Below are 19,486 nucleotides of genomic sequence, written 5' to 3'. Positions count from 1 at the left end.
GGCCCTCTGACCACCACCAGGTTAGTTTGTATCTTGCCCAAGGATATTTGGCATGCAGCTAGGAGGTAGCCTGGGATCGAACCACCGACCTTCAGATTAGTGGCTGACCTGCTCTGCCACCTGAGCTACAGCCACCCATGTGGCTAAATATTAATTTCAAGGCTTTCATAAAATGTTTCAGATTGAAAGTGAAATAATATAAATTGCATTAATATTTAAAATATAAAAATAAAAGCTTTTTTACAAGAAAAAATAAAATAAAATAAAATAAAATAAAACACACAGTAAAACACTGGGCCACTGACCTGAGGGTTGTTAGGTTGGACACCGATGATTGGTGTGGAAGAATAGTGGCTCTGTTCTGAACCCCACACCCTGTCACTAAGGCAAAGCCCATTCACCTTTAGGAAAAAGCTATTTTCTGCCATTTGTATCTGCAGTCTCATTCTAATAGGGTTACCAAAGGGCTATATTAACTTATATATGGTGTTTCTCAACAACCGTCTGGTGGCAAATGGCTGCATAACATTTAGGACACAACAACTAGTAAGTTTGGTACCAACTAGTGACAATAGCGCAATTAGTCGACTCGTCGCACACATCCCTAATCTTACTTCATACGTCTTTTGACCCAATTGGTAACACAAGTGCTTCCCTGTTTTATTAAACTACGACTAAGGAAAAAGACCTGCTAATAATCGGGACCTAATACCTACTGCCTAAAAATAGAACTTTTCTTCTTCTTTCATTTTTAACGGCAGCTTGCATCCAACGATGTTGCACTACTTCCATCTCCTGGATTTTACTGCTACATCACTTCCATGTCTTTAGATCCTCTCGATGAGTCCAGTATTTCTCAAATAACAAAGTCTTTCCTTTCCCTTCATCATGACTTAACTGATCAACCACCATTTCAAACTTGGGTTCGGTAGTAATACCCATTTCTACCCTCAACATTCTCCTTTGACTGACATACTTCCTGCAACGAAAAAGCACATGTTCAATCGTTTTCATAGCATTACACCGATTACACAAATCAGTAAGATGTTTCCCTTTGCTAAAAACAGTGTCATTTAGAAAACAATGACCTCTTCTTATTCTACTTATAATTATAATTACCTCCTCCTGCCTACTTATTCTTCTATTTCTTGTAACGTGAACGGTTTTGTACTGTCCCTTTTACTTCATTATCCCACGCCATTTCCCATAAATTCTCAATTTCTTTCCAAACGTTTCCCTTCAGAATTCGACAACGGTATCTGCATATCAATATCTACTTTTTAATAGCTTCTTTGGCCAACCTATCTGCTCTTTCATTACCCACAATACTTATATGAGCGGGAGTCCACGTTATTACTATATTTTTGCTTTTTCACACACAAAATCTACGATTTTTCAATGCTTAACAATGCTAACAATGAATCACTATTATTACTTCTAAAGATCTGTCTACCACCCGTTCTAAAGCCAATAATATGGCACATAACATAACATAACATAACTCAAAAAACTGCCACCTGGCGAAATCACTAATGCGTAAGACGTATCACGATCTACGTGCAGGCACGTCCGTGACGTAACTATAAGGGGGCGCCCCGGTGTTGGCGGCGAATTTAAAGTCTCGGTTGGAGGGCTGCGATCCAGTCTTGCACTTTTCGTGTAGGATCGTATTTGATTCGAGTTAAAGGAAATGCCAGGCGACAGGTATCGTCCTCAGTGATTCTTACTTTCTGTTACTAAACATATTTGAGGTATAGCGGTGCATACGTTATCTCTCAGATGTGTTGCACATGTGAAAAGGAGCCGCCATCCCAAGGCTAGCTTGGTGCTGTTTAACTGTCCCGACTCAAAACTTTCCATTTCTAAAGCGGTGTGAATAAGGCGGTTTTTATGCGAAATTGTGTGTTCGGTAGACCGTCAGCAGCGTCGTTAGTGTAAAACTGTACCGATAGCGCGCTTTCCCTCCACGCCTGTCAACGGCTCTTTTCTTCCCGGGGTACACACTGTAAGCTAACCGCAGGGCAGGAGTGGACGTCCTGGACCACCTGCATGTGTTTGTGTACTGAAAGACAGGAGACGGTGTCTGTCGTTTGGTTTTGCAGTCAGTTTGCGCGGTCACTCCGCTGGTAGCTACATCAATATGGCGGGCATGGAGGGGTTCTTTAGAGGAAGCTAGGCCGCTAAGTAGCCTTTCTGTGGGGTGTCTGTGTAATGATGAAGCCTTGTTTAACGATGCCCACATGTCTGATTAACCTCTGCTTCCAACAGTGTCCCACTGCAGGATCGTCCCTGCCTAAATTTGCAGGACTCCATGCTGACTCAGCCCAGGAAAAGCAAGTCGAGAGGCATTCTTAGCGAGGGCCTGGACACTGAGTGCACCCCAACAGATCTCATCCTGCAGTTCACACCACCGCGCAAGAAACAGCGGCTCTTCAGCAAGGGGAAGGAGAATGACAGCAATCAATTTGTTCTTAGCAGGAGACCAAGGAGGAAAGACTCCTCACCAAGTAGGAGCAGATGGTTTTCTGATGTTTAAGATGAGGACTTTCACCTGTGATCAACTTAACTTTTTTCCCTTTCTCCTTCCCTCTGCAGACATTTCATGGGATCAACTACCAGATGAGGTTGTTCTTAGGATTTTCTTCTGCCTTCCTCCACGGGACCTTGTCAGAATATCTGTAGTTTGCAAGCGCTGGCAACGTTTGGCGTGAGTCATAATGATCATTAACAAAATTTCTGGCCCTGCTTCTTCCCGCTTAAAATGGTTTTTTTAAGTGCAGGGCAGATCCTAAAGATTGAGTTTGCATACCTCAAACCACGCCTCTGGTTCTTTCTCACATCTGTGTGTTTAAACGCGTGACACTTATCACAGTATTCAAAAATATGGAAATCTGTGGCCCTGTGGATTCCTCATTAAAGGATCACTCCTAGTTCATCCATTAAACAGCTGTCACAGCTACTTGCACACCATCACATTCGAAATTATTAAATTTTGACAAACTGGTTGACAAATGAGTTTGTGCTGCTTGATATTCTCAATGACACGCACCGTGAAATTCACATTTAACAGAACGGGTTGCTGTGTGCAGGTTATTTACTGCAGGCTGCTGTAGGGGTTTGCCTCCATGACACCTCTTTGCTTGTGCATTCATCACAGGTTTGACGAGTCTCTGTGGCACAGTGTGGATCTAGAGGGGATGACCCACACGGCTCCGGCTCTGCAGCAGGTGCTGAGGACTGGCATCCGCAGACTGCGCTGCCCCCGCTCCTTTGTGGAAGAGTTGCACTTAACAGTCAGAGGGTTAGTCACATATATCGTAGTGTGTCCTGACTTTCTTCTTCAGTGGAAGACTTACTCTGAGTTTTCCTTGCCTGCGAAAATCTAATGAAAACTATCTGTCTAACTATTTAATTTTCCTTCACACCAAAGAGCTCTAAGTATTAAGTTCTGTGACACTTATTAAGTAGAAAAATGCTCTTTTCTTTCTTTTCCATTATACAGCTCTTTGCAGGTGGTTCAGCTGGATCTGTCAAGCTCAATCATACCAACGTTGGCTCTGGAAGACATCATCTGTCGCTGCAGACTGCTAGAATGTCTGAGCCTGGAGGGTCTGCAGCTCTCTGACACCATCATCAGGTGAGATCTGAACCATTTGCTACTGATTAGTGCAGCAGGGATGTCACTGATTCCCAGTGTCTTTGCAGCTGCTTTTCTCTTATCAAAAATATGTCTGAGCTTTTTCTGACTTCAGATGTCGTGGGAAACATGCCTTTGTCTGAAAAGTCAGTGATGCTGTTTGTAGTAGAGCCTCATCAGAGATGGAAAAGTCGTGCTGTAACTGTCGATTGTAAACTGGCAAAACACTAAATTCCTCTCAGTAGATGCATTTTCCGAATCTGTTTGAGCCTTAAATCTGTACTGTGTGTTTGGAGCTCATGTTTGGGTGTATTTGTTAATCTCTTTTACTCAGCTGTCTGGCAAAGAACACCCGCCTACAGGAGCTCAACCTCAGCGGCTGCTCTGCCTTCTCTGCTCCTGTGCTCGCTAGGATGCTTAAATCCTTTTCCCGGTCAGCTGCTCAGTCCTTATTTACTTTGTAACCACAGTTTCAGTTTCTCCTCTGCCTCAGATTTACTAATGCAATTATTTTGTGTTTCAGTATACAACAGCTGAACTTATCATGGTGCACCTTTGATAATAATCACATAAAGAGCGTCGTTGATAATCTGAGTTCCAGTGTTACGCATCTCAACCTCAGCGGTTACAGAGAGAGCCTCACCCTAAATGGTGAGTGGTGGAGATCTTCAAGTCACTGATTTCAACACTAACAAACACAGCTGGTTTGTCCTTAATGATGTAACACAGAACAAACTGCATAATGATACAGTAATTTGATTCACTTGACAGCTTGAAGGGTAACACTGAGGGTGCATACTGCTGAAGTGAAATTACCGTAGTTTGTGAAAACTATAGATAGATCGATCTAGATATAGACCTATGTCTTAAAGATTGTTTGAGTTGCATCATTCTGATGTGTGTCTGTGTTATTTCTCATTTTTAGATGTGAAGGTGCTGGTGGAAAAATGCCCCCAGATTAAAACTCTAGATTTGAGGTAAAAGTTTAGTCATCGTTCTATGTTTGGTATTTAATTGTGGGGTTTTTCTTTAAGTTGTCTCGTTTTATTTGCTATTGCAAATTAAATTGTCATGGTTGGAAAAATGTCTTTACTGTGGCCACAGATGACTGCAGCTTAAAACCTGTTTCTGTGTCGCAGTGATAGCACTCTGCTGACAGCTGACTGCTTACCTGTCCTCAAACAACTCAAGCACCTGCTGCATCTGTCCCTGAGCCGCTGTTATCACATTCACCTTGCTGCTCTCACGTAAGTTTTTGTCTGCCTCCCACCTCAATCCATGTCACTGCTAGTTGGTGTGTCCCATCTGATCTAATCTTCTAGCTTATTTATTTATTTGCCACAGGTATATAGATGTTTGTTTGTGATCATTATTCAGATGGAAACGCACTGTCTAAGGTACTAGTAAAGTAAACGGATGATGATTACAGCACTAGTCTGTTTGGTAACTAGTGCTAGTGTTTGATTTTATTAATACAAAAACTCTGCTCTAACCTCGAGCTCTATGTTTGGGACTTGTTTGCATGAGTGAATACTGAAAACTAAATGCTGGTCTAGATTTTATTTGGGGCCTAAACGGGGAAAATCTGTTAAATTTAATTTATAGTTTTCTAAAAAGAATACAGAATCCTATTTGAATAGCTGAAAATCACGATTAATACTTTAGCTGGTGTGATTGCAGTGACGTGGGTATAATGTTCCCTGTGCTGAGCCAGCTGGATGTGTTTGGGCTGGTGCAAGATAGCCAGCTGCCCTCTCTGAAGAGGGAGATGCCTCATGTGAGCATCAACTCCAGACCTTTTTCAAGCATCGCCCGGCCCACACCGGCCAGCAGGTTTGTTGGATCCACCAGCGACCGCACCATGTGGAACAAGAAGTGTAGACTGCGGTTTGGACTGTAACAAAGTAACAAAGTTTGTAACGCAGAGAGTTTTGTCCTGCAAAATTCCAATGCATTCAGGTCTGACCTGGTGTGCAGTAATGGAACAATGTTTCAGTGTTTGCTGCTAAAGAATATGCTTTCTAGCCTTGCTTGCACATTTGTGTGATCTTAAATGCAGAGCACGCAAGCTTGTGAAGTGTCAGGGTTGTGAAGTGAAACGTTACATTGTTTTAGGTTCTAATAATGTTTTAATTCATTTAAAAAATGTATTAAGCATGGTTTACAAGGGGGTAAAGTGATTTAATTGGCTAAATACTCTTATTAGTTTTGCTCACTAATATCTGGAAATCAGTAAATGCATAATGAAGGTATGTTAATGAGGCATTTACTGTGCTGCCTAAATGATCACAGATCTTTTGATAAGCTTAATGATTTTAAAACGGCCTCTTCTATTTTAGAAAAGTCAATAATTGACTATTGTCCAAATAATTTTAACTTGTAATCTAACATTTATCAGTTGCATCCTTACCTCCAGCTGTCGACACATTTAACAGTAAAGTGTTTTGTGTGTGTCAGCTGCAAGGATGAGAGAACATTTGATTTTATTAATTGAACCAGTTTTAATGACAACTGATATATGTGGATCTGTCTTAACACATTGTTGCTAAAGAGACTACCTTTTATGGACTTCCATATAATCTGTGTTGCTTGCACTAATCAAAGTAGCTCAATAGCGTGGATGTGTTTGCCCTCGTGTCAGCTTTAATTCTAGAGGAACATGTGAATGACTTATTTTCACCTCAGAGTCCTTTCTCATAAACCACTTTAAACTAAAAGCTATTGAATTTTTCTGTGGGATTTATTTAATTTAAGGAAACTTAAGTTAAGGAAATGTACAGTTTGTGCCACATGTTTATGTAATGTTTGCCCCTGCAGCATCAGTGGATTATTAGATCAATAAAGATGCGATTGATGTTCAAATGTTAAGTTTGATTTAAGTTTTAAAAAGTTTTGCTTTTCCTGTAGAGAAATCAGTTGTAATACATTGTCCAGTTTTAAGGCTTAAAAGTATTTGGACAGTGCAGAAGTAAGCAGATATTTTAGATTTCTTGTACTAAACTTGAATTTGATTGCTACTTGTATGAACCGACAGGAGTGAAGAGATGTGAATAAATTGAAAACCCTGAAAAATCATAAAACACCTGTTGGAGATCCCAAAAGGTTCATTCTGTTCATCTGGATCGTGTTTTCTCTCTCATCCGAGTAGCTTCTTCAGTCTCAGCTGACTGCAGGTTTCCTCAACCTTTTATAAACAGTACATTTACAACACATACATGTGCAGTTTATATGGTTGGGGAAACCTGCACTCAGCTGAGACTGAAGAAGTTACTCGGATGAGTAACAAATAGGCCTCGGCTGTTTCCTGTGATGCACTGAGTATTTCTTCTTTCCCTCTCTCTGTGCTTACAAACCACTCTGCTCTTTGGTTCGGTTTTGTTTCCCTCAGCCCAACCAGTTTCAGCAAATTGCTGCCTCTCCCCAAACAGTGTCAAAGGATTCTTCCTGTTAAAAGGGAGTTTTCCTTTCCCACTGTCAAAGTGCTTACACCGTTGGGGTTTTCTGTTTTCTCTTTATTATTTTAGGGTCTTTACTTTACAGTATAAAGCGCCTTTAGGCGACTGTTGCCGTGTTGTAGCGCTATATAAATAAAAGTGAACAGTGCACATTTGTGGGTATGGCATCAACTGTGACATACTTGCAGTGCTAACAATCCAAGAAACAGATGATGTTCTTCTGCAGTTACAGCAGACAGACTAAAATGGTACACTGTGCAGATGATTAAATGCACTGAGCATAACCAAATGTATCAAGGGCAAGGCAAGTTGCTGCAGAGGGATAGTTTTTAGCATTTCTTCCAGCAGACAACTTCTCAAATCTGATTGTGCTTTTGGTTTTTTTTTTTTTTTTAAATTAAGGATGACTCCTCCCACAATTTGGACCATTATTTCAGCCTCCAGATTTTTAATTATTAAAAATGATAAATTTCCTGTTATAGTCACAACGGAAAACAACCTGCTTGATACAATGAGGACAGGAAGATAATAAGATGAGCTTAAGGGGGGGAACAAAAGCAGCACACAGAAGCACTTGTAGTTCATATCACTTTATCGAGTTCCAAAACAAAACACATTCCAGTAGAGTGTGTTTCCACAGGGAAACTTGCCTTTGGCATGGTGCATGTTACACTTTGCAGATAACTTTTCAAACAGAACATGGTTTTTGCAAGAAAACTCCAAGTCAAGAGATTTGTTGGGTTAAAAATAACATGCATCCATCAGATACTGTTTCACCTATAACTTTAGCCATGCCCACCACAGACAAAACTGTTTCCTGTCTTAGGTGTCAAGAAACAGCCCCTTTAACTCTACTAGAGAAAAAAAAACCCAACCCTTTAAACATTGAGTTCTCTTTGCTGCACTACATTTTCTTCTCTAAAACGTACCGTTCTGTGTGGCTCAGACAGCTAGGAAAAATAGACACTATATTCCAAAAATATCTTTACGCAGCAAGCTGCTGTGCTTCAAGTCCTCTGCATACATTTACAATTATAAAACTTACAGCGGAATTGAATATATGCTTGGAAAGGACAGGATTGATGAATCTAGATTTAGTGTTAGTGTTAACGAGGCCCTGAAACCAACAGAGAATGTCTCCTGGTAACAAATACTGTACCAAAGCCAGATGTAGCATATCCCACAGTTGGCCACAAACTTAGGTTAAATGCATTAGTGAATGTTCTTTCAATACCATCAAGACATCCTGTAGATTATTTCCCCCTCAATTTATAGGATAGTAGATAGTAGGATGAGTAGGAAATGTGGATTAATCCACCACTGAAGACAGTTGGCTAGCTTATAGTATTGGCTGATAATAACTTAACACAACATATCCAGATATATATATTTTTAAAATGGAGTGCTTTGAGTGGTCTGTAGGAACAGAAAAGAACTCCATGCTAGTTGTGCCATCAGCACATATGTCGAGTGTTAAAAAACTGTTTTGTTTTGGCGGGGTGTTAAAAACCCTGTCACAGTTTGACCAGCAGGGGGCTTTGCTTCCACAGTCCTCTTAGCACTGCGCATCACATGTAACAGGAACGCATCACAGAGCCAGACGGTTGTGCAGTAAGTTACTAATCAGTTTGAAAATAATGATTCCTTTTAGCCTACATAATATATATAGAGATTGGAGATGTAACATGGTAAAAAGCAAAAATTAAAAACTGAAATACCAATTGTCATTAGATACATTCAATAACAATTGTGTTATTGTGCGGTTTTGTACATTTATGGCTACACTCTCCCCACGTTCTTGCACTTTTATTTCATCTTCAATTTCCCAGAAAGCTCCTCACATGAGTCAAGCATTTTATTATAATCAGCTCAAGTTATGCTATCAGTGGTGATAATCAGGAAGTCAAAGTGTGACACTGTCCTAATCGTAATGCATGTATAAAAAGAATCATCTGATATATCAATGTCAGAAGTTTGAACTCTTTAGAAATCTGCAGCCATGTTCTGTTTAAAGGTTTTTTGTGTATTCAGCAATAAATTATAAACTTGAGGCAGAGTAATTTGGATTTGTTGACAACAATAACTCTGAATAACTTTGCCCATATTCTTAAAGCTCACTCAGTAGTGTGAAACCACATCAAAATCTTTGTCCTGTTTCAGTGTGGGGCAATATTTACCAACAGTCTGCTGGATCAGTGTAGTTTTTATGTCTGACGTTTCCAAAAGACTTCAGGTCTACAAAGAGTTTTTACATTCTTTCATCTTGGCCTTAGTTTCACTGCTCACTTTAGGGCTTGTGCTGATATACTGTAAATATAATCAGAAAATAATGGATCATCTAAATAATGGATCATCATCTTTGTAGCTTGGAATAGTGACACAAATAATAAAAATGAAAAGAAAGTGTAAATGTTTTGTTTTTTTTTGAAAAATATAACAAAAAGCAAAGGACAAATACTTCCCTTTGAACACATCCACTTGTGAACACTGTTAGTTTGAGAGATATTCAGACTTGTCTCAGTTTTCTAACACAACAGTCCGGAGCTGGTCCTCCTCGCTCATGCTGATTGTAGCGATAGCACCATCGTTGAATTCAAAGGAAGTCCCACCATCCACCACCATGCATGCATCCCAACAGCGGGAACGGACACACAACCTGAAGGCAGAAAAGAAAAAAAACCAAAACGATCAAAGGCTTCAGTTACAGCACAGACTCATCGACGTTGTGCTCTGCCTGAGACTGGTGATCACCACTGACTTTGTGGCAAAGCCTCTCTGTCGACTGCTGGAGAAGACCCTGTTCACGATGGGCTCCCTGACGCTGTAGAACAAACGGTTGTCATCTGGGCTGAACACCAGAGACTTGTTGTATTCCTCTGTAACTGATCACACAGGCACAAGAGCAAGATTTAAAAAAAGGCTATAAAACTACACAAATCAACAATAATGACAAGAGAAATAGGAGCTCACCTTTTTCAATTAATTCTTGGTTAAGGGGGATATCCAGACCTGACTGGGATTTCCCTGGAAGAAAATAAAAAGGCATTTAGGAAACAAATGGGGTTTTATGCATGCAAGGACCAGTTGCAATCTACAGTTCCAGAACAGTACAATAGAGGCCAAATATTATCTAATACATTTTGGATTCCAGGTAAGTGGGATCACTGCAGTTTGTTAACTTTTGTTTTGAAAATTTGGGAAGTTTAGCATTAACCTTACTGGGTGTGTTATAGTTTAAGTGAAAGGTCCTCAGAATTACTAATAAAATAATACCAGGTTTTATTCTTTTTCTCCCCTCTTAATCCACATGCTGGTGGAAAGTGGACCTTTTGTACCTCCCCTTATTTTCTGTCATGAATGCTGTTCCAGTGGTGGACACCAGAGTTATTAGAGTTTTTCATTTTCATATTTTATTATTTGGACTTTTTGCTTTTAATTGAATTTAGTTTCAGTCAGCTTCCAGAGCTGTTTTATTTGTTTCAGTGGCTTTTAAATTATTATTCTATGAAGTGGAGAGTCAGAGGCAACATTTCTTGTAGGCAGGCAAGTATCAATAGAAACTTTACCAGACTAACACATACTAAAACTCAGGCTCTTTCCTTTATAATAATAATAACAACCTTGGGTGGATACTCAGTGTTACCCCTGTCCACAGTTTTAAGTTATGAGGTAAGTGTATGTGCTTTAGCCCTAAAAACTCCAGACAATTTAGTATGTACGTTTCTGTTTGACACTAGAATGTGCAGTATGTTTACCTCAGGCACACAGCTCTGGGTAATGTTACACCCACCTGCTGTTTAAAGCTCCTGCTTACAAGGGTCAACTATTCAGAAAAAGATGGTTAAAGGGAAGGGTGGGTTTAGCAGTACAACTGCCAAGGGGTCATTAAAAAACAAAAATCATGTAACTCTAAATAAATAAATAAAAACTGAACTTTATATTTAATCAGTTTGTGATAAATAAATTTAAAAAATCATCAATATATCATTACAGTTTTATTCATCACAGGGGATTTTGGGGTGTGTCAGAGCAGTGGGGGAACCATAGCTGAATTGAGGAGGTGAAGGGCTTCAGACTGAGTGGTTGACAGTGAGTAAGAGAGCGGCTGCATCGGGCAAATAAAGAAAGTGGTCTTTTTCTTTTTCAAATATACACAAATTGTTTAGATTGACAACCAGGCAAATGGAACTACACATTCTTCTTGAGAGTTTAGGTGTTGCTATTTTGCTGCATTTGCTGATAAGCAACATTAAGACAGACACATCTTGCAAGTCTCTGCCTGCTACTCTGCAAAGTTATGATGATATCTGAGTAGGGATGGGTATCGAAAACCGGTTCTTGTTGAGAACTGGTTCCCACTGTTTCAATTCCTTGGAACTGTTTGCCATTTTTGCAAACGATTCCCTTATTGATTCCAGTCGCCCTGAATGACGTCACCACGTTGCAGAGTGTCATTTACCTGGCAGGAAACATGGCGGCTCAAACGCTCAAAAGTTTGGTTATACTTTACGAGAACGGATGACAACAGGGCAACTTGCAATACTTGCAAAGTAGATATTTCATTTAAGGGAGGAAACACTTCGAATATGCAAAAGCATTTGCTCACAAAACACACGATGACCTTAAATGAATGTCGTGTTTTTAATTCCGCTCCGGACTCGTGAATCTCAACCCAGCAGCAGCGGTAACGTTTGCACGTCCTCTCCCGTTAATGCGGCAGGTAAATAATCAACTAACAGTGCATATTATGTTAGCGCGATCTGCCTTATTACAAAACCTGCCATTACTGTACATTTAGGTGACCATGATGAGAGAGACACACAGAGTCTGGCTGCCTCAGATGCTGGCAGTTCTCACCGCAGTCTACCGGTAGCGTCTCCTTTCAGGCCAGGATAGACGAATGTCACCGAGCAGTGACTAAGTTTGTGGTAATAGGCTTGCATCTCTTTGCCACAGCAGATGCCCCCGATTTTCGGTAAGTGAATGTGTTTAATTGTAGGCAGGGACATTACTGGATATTCTTGTGTATTTGCTACAGAATAATGTATGTTATACTTTGTTATTGCTACAGAAGAATATTTATTTTATTATTTTACATTTACAATTTTTTTTCCTGGGGACCCTGTGACACTCCATTGAAGAGCCGTAGGCTGGATCTCTTAAGATCTCACTGTTGGGTTTGTAAGGCCATGTTACTCCTAAATTTCTATCTTGTTCAAAGAGAAGATATAAAACAAAGTTCTAAGCTATTCGACCTTAGTGTTCTCCTTTTTTAAAAGAATCAATAAGAGAATCGAATCGTTAAACAGAATCGAAAATGGAATCGGAATCGTGAAAATCTTATCAATACCCATCCCTATATCTGCGGGTCTTGCATCTCAAAATTTGCACATGTACAGTACGTACCAATTTTTAGAACTTCTTCCACTGCTTGTTCAGCAAGTTTATTGATGTTGTATGACCTGTGGAGCACAAGAGAGAAGATTGTGAGGGAGCTGATAAGTGTAAAGACACGATTATTTTCATTCTTATTTGTAAGGCAATATCATGCTTTACATCAATGGCTTTCATAATTTATAGGAAAAATAAAACGTGACAAAAATAAAACAATGTCTAAGTAAAGAATCAGCATTTTTAGTAGTAAATCACAGCTGGGCCAATATAAATTTTATATCTATCTTTATATCTATCTGTGTGTGTTTAAGTCTTGCTTGCATCTCCTTTCAATGTTAGGTGAAGTTTAATAATATTAATCTGAATATTAAAAGCTCTTCACAGACCAACCAAAGATGAATCAAGTGTTTGGAGCCAACTAAGAGAAATTTTTGGTTGATCCACACAACATGATAAAGGCCCACTGGCTATTATTACTGTGCAGCTGTGCTCATACAGATGTTACAACCTAGGTTTTTCCAGTGACTTGAAACTTTTCCCATCACATCACACTTTTTACAGTCCAGTAAGAATTTGCTCACTTATGTGAAGAGACTATGAACCTATGAGGTTCATTTGCACCTGACTCAAGCATCAAAGCTTTAAATGGTGCAGGAAGAGCTATTCCTGGTGCAGGAAGGTGATTAGGAACTACTTTTTTAAACATTTAAAGTTGTTTTGTGTACCAGGCTTTGGATCCTGTTCCTGTGCAAATGTTCAGTCCAGAACTCTTTTGTTTTTCCCATGGGCCATCATCCACGGAGATCTCGTAGTAGGAAGCCCTATGGAGCAAGAGGTTAACATGGGGTTTGAAGGATTTTAACTTCACCCTGTGGTGGACAGAGATTTTTCCTGATGAGTGCTGGAAAAGCGTGCAGCATGCCAGTGAAGGGACTGAGGATTTATGAAAATTACAATATGCAAACATGCTTAGATGGGAGTAAGAATCTGCTTCCGTGATTAAGGTACCTGGAAGACAGAGATTCTCCAATGAAGATTTCATTTAAGCTTCTAACAGGAAGAAGGCTAGGCTTGTAGAAGGTCTCATGTAGTGTTCCTGTCCCTAGAAAGAGTAATTGAATTGGGAAAAGGACGCAGGGAAAGAAATCAAGAAAACATCAATATAACCCCAATCTCACGCCATGTTTGCCCAAACTCAGGATTGAGTGACACTGGAGAAAAGAGACTGGATCAGACAAGCATGCTGAGTAGGGCTGCCACAAACGATTATTTTGATAGTCGGCGTAATCGTGACTAGTCGACTAATCGTGGCAGTCCTAATGCTGAGTGGGTCGTACTGTTTAAGTTGTCCATGGAGGTGAAGCGGTGAGCTTGGTTGTGCTGCTCCAGGCTGAGCTGCTGTTCGTGGAGGTCCACTGGATTGGGATTTATTCCTGTGCCCTCTAAGTGCAGACGGATCCTCTGACGCCACAGCCACCTGAAGACAGCCAGGGAAATGTAAGGGGACGAGATCTGCAGTCTCAAGCCTTGTGTGTGCGCCATTTCTCCATTTTCTATATTTGTCTCTGAATCCTCTTTAAACCACTTTTATGAGAAGAGGAGGTCTACTTTGAAACATAACTACAGAATCTGAGGAAATAAAACGGTGACACTAAGACAGCATGCCAAATATCACCATATTCATTTTCACTGGACACCTTTCCCAAAACTCTTAACAGTGGGCAGCAAGTGAACTCTAGTAGCAGGACAGTGTAAATGGATTTAGGATATCCGACACAGCTTTGGGGTTTTAGACATCATGTGACTTTTCCCCAGACACACAGATTTAAACTCCTGAACTATAAGCTAATGACATGTCAACAACTCCATGGTGTTCAGTACGCTATAGCCAGCAGCAAAGAGTTATGGACTATTTTCTGTACAACTTTGAACATAAAATAATCCACCGGTATTAGTTAATAACATAATGCAGTTGTCAGGGCCTTCAATACAGACACAATGATACAATTTTGCATTTTTACCTTGCAGAACCACAGTACATTTTAAATCAAACATGTTATTAAAGTGCAGAGTTTTCACTTTAACTCAAGGTACTTTACACTTTAACAAAGGTATTGCATTAACTGTTTAACTACACTCATTTCATACACATTCCCCCATTTCCATTGGTAAGTTACCTGATTTAAAAGTAACTGTGGTTGTGCACAGAGGCAAAACTGCAAAAATTCAGCCACTGTCCAAATACTTATGGACCATAACTGTAGATCGTCACTACTGAGCCAGAAAAAGCTGCTAACATTGAGGAAGGCGTGAGAGCAGTCAGCATTTGTAGATAAAAATACACACCTGAACTCACCACGGCACAGCTTCTCCAGTGCCTCTGGGAAGGCACGAGTGTATCGCACAGGCAGGCACAGATGACCTTCTGACCTTCAGTAGAAAGACAAAACTTCAATATACTCACCTGGAAATGTTAACCAGCAATCGGCTGCCTTAATCCCATGAAAAATTCAACTTATTTAAATACTTACACACCACTGCACTGAGAAATTTACATTAATGACTTTTCAATAAAACACACAGTCTTTATTATTGTGGACCTACTATGCTTTTCATTTACTTTCTGTTGTGTATATACACACTGTTCCAACAGTGGATGTGGCCAAAATTTCAAAGAATTAAGTCAGTGTACTTGCAAATAATTTTTGCGAGCTAAAAAATTCATGGCTGCTCTAAATACTCATTTTCAGACAGTTTTTCCCTTCTTCTGGCTCTGCCACAGTGAAGAGCCCCAATACATGTAAGACAGAGGATGAACTAAAGGGGCAGATGAAGGTCCAGCATAACGATAAAGATCGTCTCCAAACCATGCAGAACTAGTGCTGAGGACAAAACGATCACGCTATTTTAAAAATGTTGATGACAATGATAAATTCAATCAATACACATGGCTTATCGGGCCAATAGATGTTCTCCCTCTCAACCCTGGTACCAGGGGCAATGGGGTTCAACAGGTTAACGTGGCTCTAATACTCGGCCGCACCCAACAAGTAATGACGAAAAGCCAGCTGCTCAGGAAGAGATAATACAGGTCGCAAAAAGGCAAAAGTGCAGAAGTTGTTGAGTTTCCTCCATTCAGACTGAGCACAGATAGACAGGTTAAAAAAGACACAGCGCCGACAGGTCCTGACAAAGTTCAGTAAAATGACACACACCTCTTTCATTACTTTCAAAAATATGCAAAAGAATGTCTATTAAACTTGAAACCGTGAACAGGCTAGTCTTCTTAATTGGAGGTACAGGTGCAATTATTCAGATACAATGTTGTGTTTTTAGTTGAAGATTTTTAGATGTAGACTTAATTTACATTTTTTATGCCTGCACTGTTAAACAGTACAGCATAGTGTTATACTGCCAGCTAATTTGAGTTAATTGTATTTTTTAATGCATGTAAACCAGTAATTTCCCCATGTTTCAGGTAATTGTATCCTATTAGTTATTAATACTTTTTCTTCAACTTTCAATTTATATTAAAACAAACAGCTAGCTTAGAATAGTAACATGTACCTAGATCTATATCAATAATTACCAGAATTGTTTAATAAAGAAAAAAAACATTAATAGTGATAATAATTTTGTCTACATTGCCCAGCTCTATGCAGAACTAGCCCAACAACAAAAATATGGAGTTGTACACTAACATAATAGGTCCACTTTAATTTAACAATACAATTCATATCCAACAATGGTCTGTTCTGTGCTTTACCTTTCAGGGTCTGTGTTAACTCCAACGACTGGTTTGTCTTTGCTAAAAACCTTACTGGCCACAAGTAGCATTGTTCCATCACCTAATAAACAAAAACAAAAAAAATCCCCACACAATTCCAGTTACTGAACTTGGATTTTGTTAAAGAACAAAGAAAGTGAAAGACAAGGAAGCAGGCACGTGCAGAGGGGGGGGGCTAGAGGGGCTTGAGCACCGCCCCTTTCCTGATGGGTGCCCAAAGTGCCCTTTTGTTGAGTCAACTTTTTTAAAAAAATTATTTTTTTTTTTAATGTGTGTGTGCGTGCGGAGTCCTGTCTGTGCCCCCCAACAATAATATTTAACTATTAATCACAGTTTTGCTAAATAAAAGGATCTGGCTTGCATCAGTCACATGATCACATTTAACCAATGATTGCCCTTGACGGCAGAACGCGCTGGTTACGAGCCGGGAACGAGCTCACAAAGAGCTCGCGCATTTTTTGCGGTCCGGAGTTGTAGGAGAAACACAAATTAACTCAGAGACACAGACTGATGCGACAAAACCAGTAAGTAGGTGTACAGCGTACACTGTAGTGTATAGCACACAGGAGTATTAGCTTATTACGTACACATTGGTAAGCTGTCTTGTTGCAACTGACGAACTGAAACAAACGAGCGTGCTGTGTGTGCAACAGCGTAACAAACATTACCTGTCCTTTTATTAACTGCACAAGTAGTGCTGGTCATAGCTGCTGGCTACCTTTGTAAGGCTGTCATGGGTCTGTAGCTCTGTCCACCGTTTTTGGGAACATATTTAGTTTTAAAGTAAGTTTCCGGGCTTTTCCTGCCTTTCTGGAGGGATTATATTTCACTAAAAAACGATCTAATATGCATGTCCACATAATTATGCATTATTATAATTATAATATATTAAAAACACACGCTGTATTTTAAAGAACATACATTAAGAAGCAGATTGTATTAGATTTATATTTTAAATAAGACAAAATCTGGATTTTACAGCAGTAAAATGATTGTATCTCTACAGTTTAAAAATGTAATAAGCTTTGCCCCTGCACAGAGTGGTTAGTGAAACAAATGGAATCATCATAAATACATTATTTCATATTTATTACTTCCCCCCCCTCATTGCTTTATTATTGTAGCTCTAGTAATAAATAATAATGTAAGGATTCTGGATCAGCACCGTGATGCCCATAGTATATACAGTATTCTGAAGAAGGTCTAAAATGTCACTGTGTGTGTGTGCATGTGTGTGTTTTATTTAGATGGATTTAAAAAAAAATATTACTCATGATATAACATTGTCCAGACATGGCTGGTAAGGACATGAGGAGGAAACAGTAGGAGCTGTGTGAGGCTACTAAAGGCAGTGCTATAACATTTTTTTGTCATCATTTTATTATAGATTAAGTGCAAGAGTTGTTAGGTGTGGATAATTAAATTATAGTTTATTGCAATAGCAAGTTGTGCCTTGTTCTCAGATAGACAGCAAGTGGAGAGTGATATATGAAATGATGGGATGGAAGGAAGAAGAGAAGCAAAGAGTGATTCACAGGCAGAGCCTAAATTATTTCTCACAGTTTTTTGTTGCCTTATGGTTCCAAGCGCTGTCACCAATCTTTGCATTTTGTTATTATCTCATGACACTTGTTTAATCAGCTACCATCTCTCCTATGGACTTTTTAATGTCTACAGTCTCAGATCAACACAGCCCTGCCCTCCAGCACTATCCACAGCAACCTCTCAACAGCAACATTGTACCCATCAGTTAAAACATCGGCTATGTTTGCTTTGCCTTGTTGCCCATATTAGATTCTTAATGAATGTGTGTTGTTGTTATTCAGCCTGGCTCAATGTGCCCCTTTTTAACTTTGAGCACCCGCCCCTTTAAACCTCTCTGCACGGCCCTGCAAGGAAGAACCTTTTATTCTGTGGTTATTACATTAACAGAATATATACTGGTAATGACCATATAAGCCGTTATTGATGTTCTACATTTACAATGAATTACTGTCCCAAGCAGACAGCTTTGTTGTACAAATGATACCTGGGATGACAAAATATTCCTACCTCCAGCAGAGATAATGGAATCTGCCCACCGCACTACATCTTCATTGTATTCTCCTCTTTTTACCACTTGTACAGTAATGCCTTCTCTCCTGAAAACAAACAGAATACAAAGAGAGTCCCAGCTGCAAACACTTCCCATTTCTCTAAGAAACATTGCTGTTGGACGGTATCTTACTGCAGGCTCTTCACAATGTGCTCCACATTGCTAGTGTGGATGTTGTGTCTTTCCAGCAGGCCATTGTAGCTGGAGCCCTTCATAGCAAGCTGTAGAACACAGATTAAGTAAAACACTGGGTGAAGGGTAGAATGTAAAGTGGCGTGTTTGCTTTGTGGTAGTCACATGAATGCAGTCTTACCAACTGCTTTAGATCTTCTTCAGAAACTCCTGCATAGCGATACCGCTGCTGTTCAAACTCATACCGCGTAGTCTTTGTGACCACTGCTACCTTTTCTGGTTTGAACCCAGCTTTCGGTTGTGGTGATGCGCTGCACAGTGAAGCGTGGAGGGGGCGAAGAGTGTTTCCATACAGCAGGCTGATGGCTCGACTCCCGTGGCACAGCACCGAACGGCGAGCCATCCTTATTAAATGAACCTACAACCAAAAACTTCACAAAAATCCGGTTAGAGTTACTCAGGGTCCTGCGTAGTGCAGCTGTTAGGGAGCGCACATACTGACTCCTGTCAGTACTCGACAGATGTTTCACAGTCAAGTGAGATCCACGCGCACCCAGCTGCCAAGGACGGTCACCACCACGCTCGCCCCGTGTTGCAAGATGAAGACGTTAAGATTTAACTGTCCGAGTAAAGTATCTCCTCAGAACAGCACTAAAACGCCAAGAACAGCAGTAACCTTGCTGCTAACTAGTGATTCTTCTAACCATATTTGGCAGAACCGGACTTTTCCAGCTGAGCTTAACAAGCTAAAAGTAGCTAGCAGCTTGTTCACAAGTCGTTAGCCTGTCTGCCTATCACATCTTTTTCACTGGGCTAACTGTTGTCGCACGCCACATTCAAGTCGTGCTACGCTCCAAAGCTCCTTAAACACGAGATAACACCCATAAGAAGGTGAATAATACGCGACAACATAGAAAACAGTGGAAGCACAAACCATGCAACCGGGTACGTACTCAGGCTGTACGTGCGTGCGTGCGTACGTAACG

The 19,486-nt window shown here is 40.1% G+C and overlaps 2 protein-coding genes across 3 annotated transcripts; one reads left to right on the top strand and one right to left on the bottom strand.

The window, feature by feature from the left end:
* The first annotated feature begins 1,565 nt into the window (after window positions 1-1,565).
* Window positions 1,566-9,540, top strand: skp2 (S-phase kinase-associated protein 2, E3 ubiquitin protein ligase). Its single transcript, XM_085167032.1, has 10 exons — window positions 1,566-1,704; window positions 2,269-2,507; window positions 2,596-2,707; window positions 3,158-3,301; window positions 3,503-3,637; window positions 3,972-4,070; window positions 4,161-4,288; window positions 4,563-4,614; window positions 4,777-4,884; window positions 5,318-9,540. Exons 1-10 carry the CDS (start codon window positions 1,691-1,693, stop codon window positions 5,535-5,537), a joined length of 1,251 nt encoding a protein of 416 aa, XP_085023158.1. The 5' UTR covers window positions 1,566-1,690; the 3' UTR covers window positions 5,538-9,540.
* Window positions 7,667-19,486, bottom strand: nadk2 (NAD kinase 2, mitochondrial). Of its 2 annotated transcripts, none has more exons than XM_085167030.1 (12): window positions 18,682-19,486; window positions 18,501-18,589; window positions 18,326-18,414; window positions 16,253-16,334; window positions 14,833-14,916; window positions 13,824-13,963; window positions 13,495-13,588; window positions 13,212-13,355; window positions 12,499-12,554; window positions 10,063-10,116; window positions 9,851-9,974; window positions 7,667-9,748 (listed from the first exon to the last, which is right to left on the bottom strand). In XM_085167030.1, the coding sequence occupies exons 1-12, from the start codon at window positions 18,901-18,903 to the stop codon at window positions 9,610-9,612; spliced, it is 1,317 nt and encodes a 438-aa protein (XP_085023156.1). In that variant the 5' UTR covers window positions 18,904-19,486; the 3' UTR covers window positions 7,667-9,609. The 2 variants fall into 2 exon arrangements, with proteins under 2 accessions (XP_085023156.1, XP_085023157.1); XM_085167031.1 differs by having other exon boundaries at window positions 13,212-13,307.

The sequence above is a fragment of the Neolamprologus multifasciatus genome, chromosome 7 (genome assembly GCF_963576455.1).
Source record: "Neolamprologus multifasciatus chromosome 7, fNeoMul1.2, whole genome shotgun sequence".
In the NCBI taxonomy this organism is placed as follows: Eukaryota; Metazoa; Chordata; class Actinopteri; order Cichliformes; family Cichlidae; genus Neolamprologus; species Neolamprologus multifasciatus.
Note: the sequence above shows the minus strand (reverse complement) of the source record. Positions and strands in the feature narration are given on the sequence as shown.

Bases quoted from the DNA above. Each gene is read 5' to 3' on its own strand.
- skp2 (XM_085167032.1), top strand. The intron at 3,302-3,502 runs GTTAGTCACATA...TCCATTATACAG, and splicing joins TTGCACTTAACAGTCAGAGG to CTCTTTGCAGGTGGTTCAGC. The intron at 3,638-3,971 runs GTGAGATCTGAA...TCTTTTACTCAG, and splicing joins CTCTCTGACACCATCATCAG to CTGTCTGGCAAAGAACACCC.
- nadk2 (XM_085167030.1), bottom strand. From the start codon at position 18,903: ATGGCTCGCCGTTCGGTGCTGTGCCACGGGAGTCGAGCCATCAGCCTG. The intron at 13,356-13,494 runs GTACCTTAATCA...TGTCCACCACAG, and splicing joins GGAGAATCTCTGTCTTCCAG to GGTGAAGTTAAAATCCTTCA. The intron at 9,749-9,850 runs GTCAGTGGTGAT...TTCTGCCTTCAG, and splicing joins CAGAGAGGCTTTGCCACAAA to GTTGTGTGTCCGTTCCCGCT.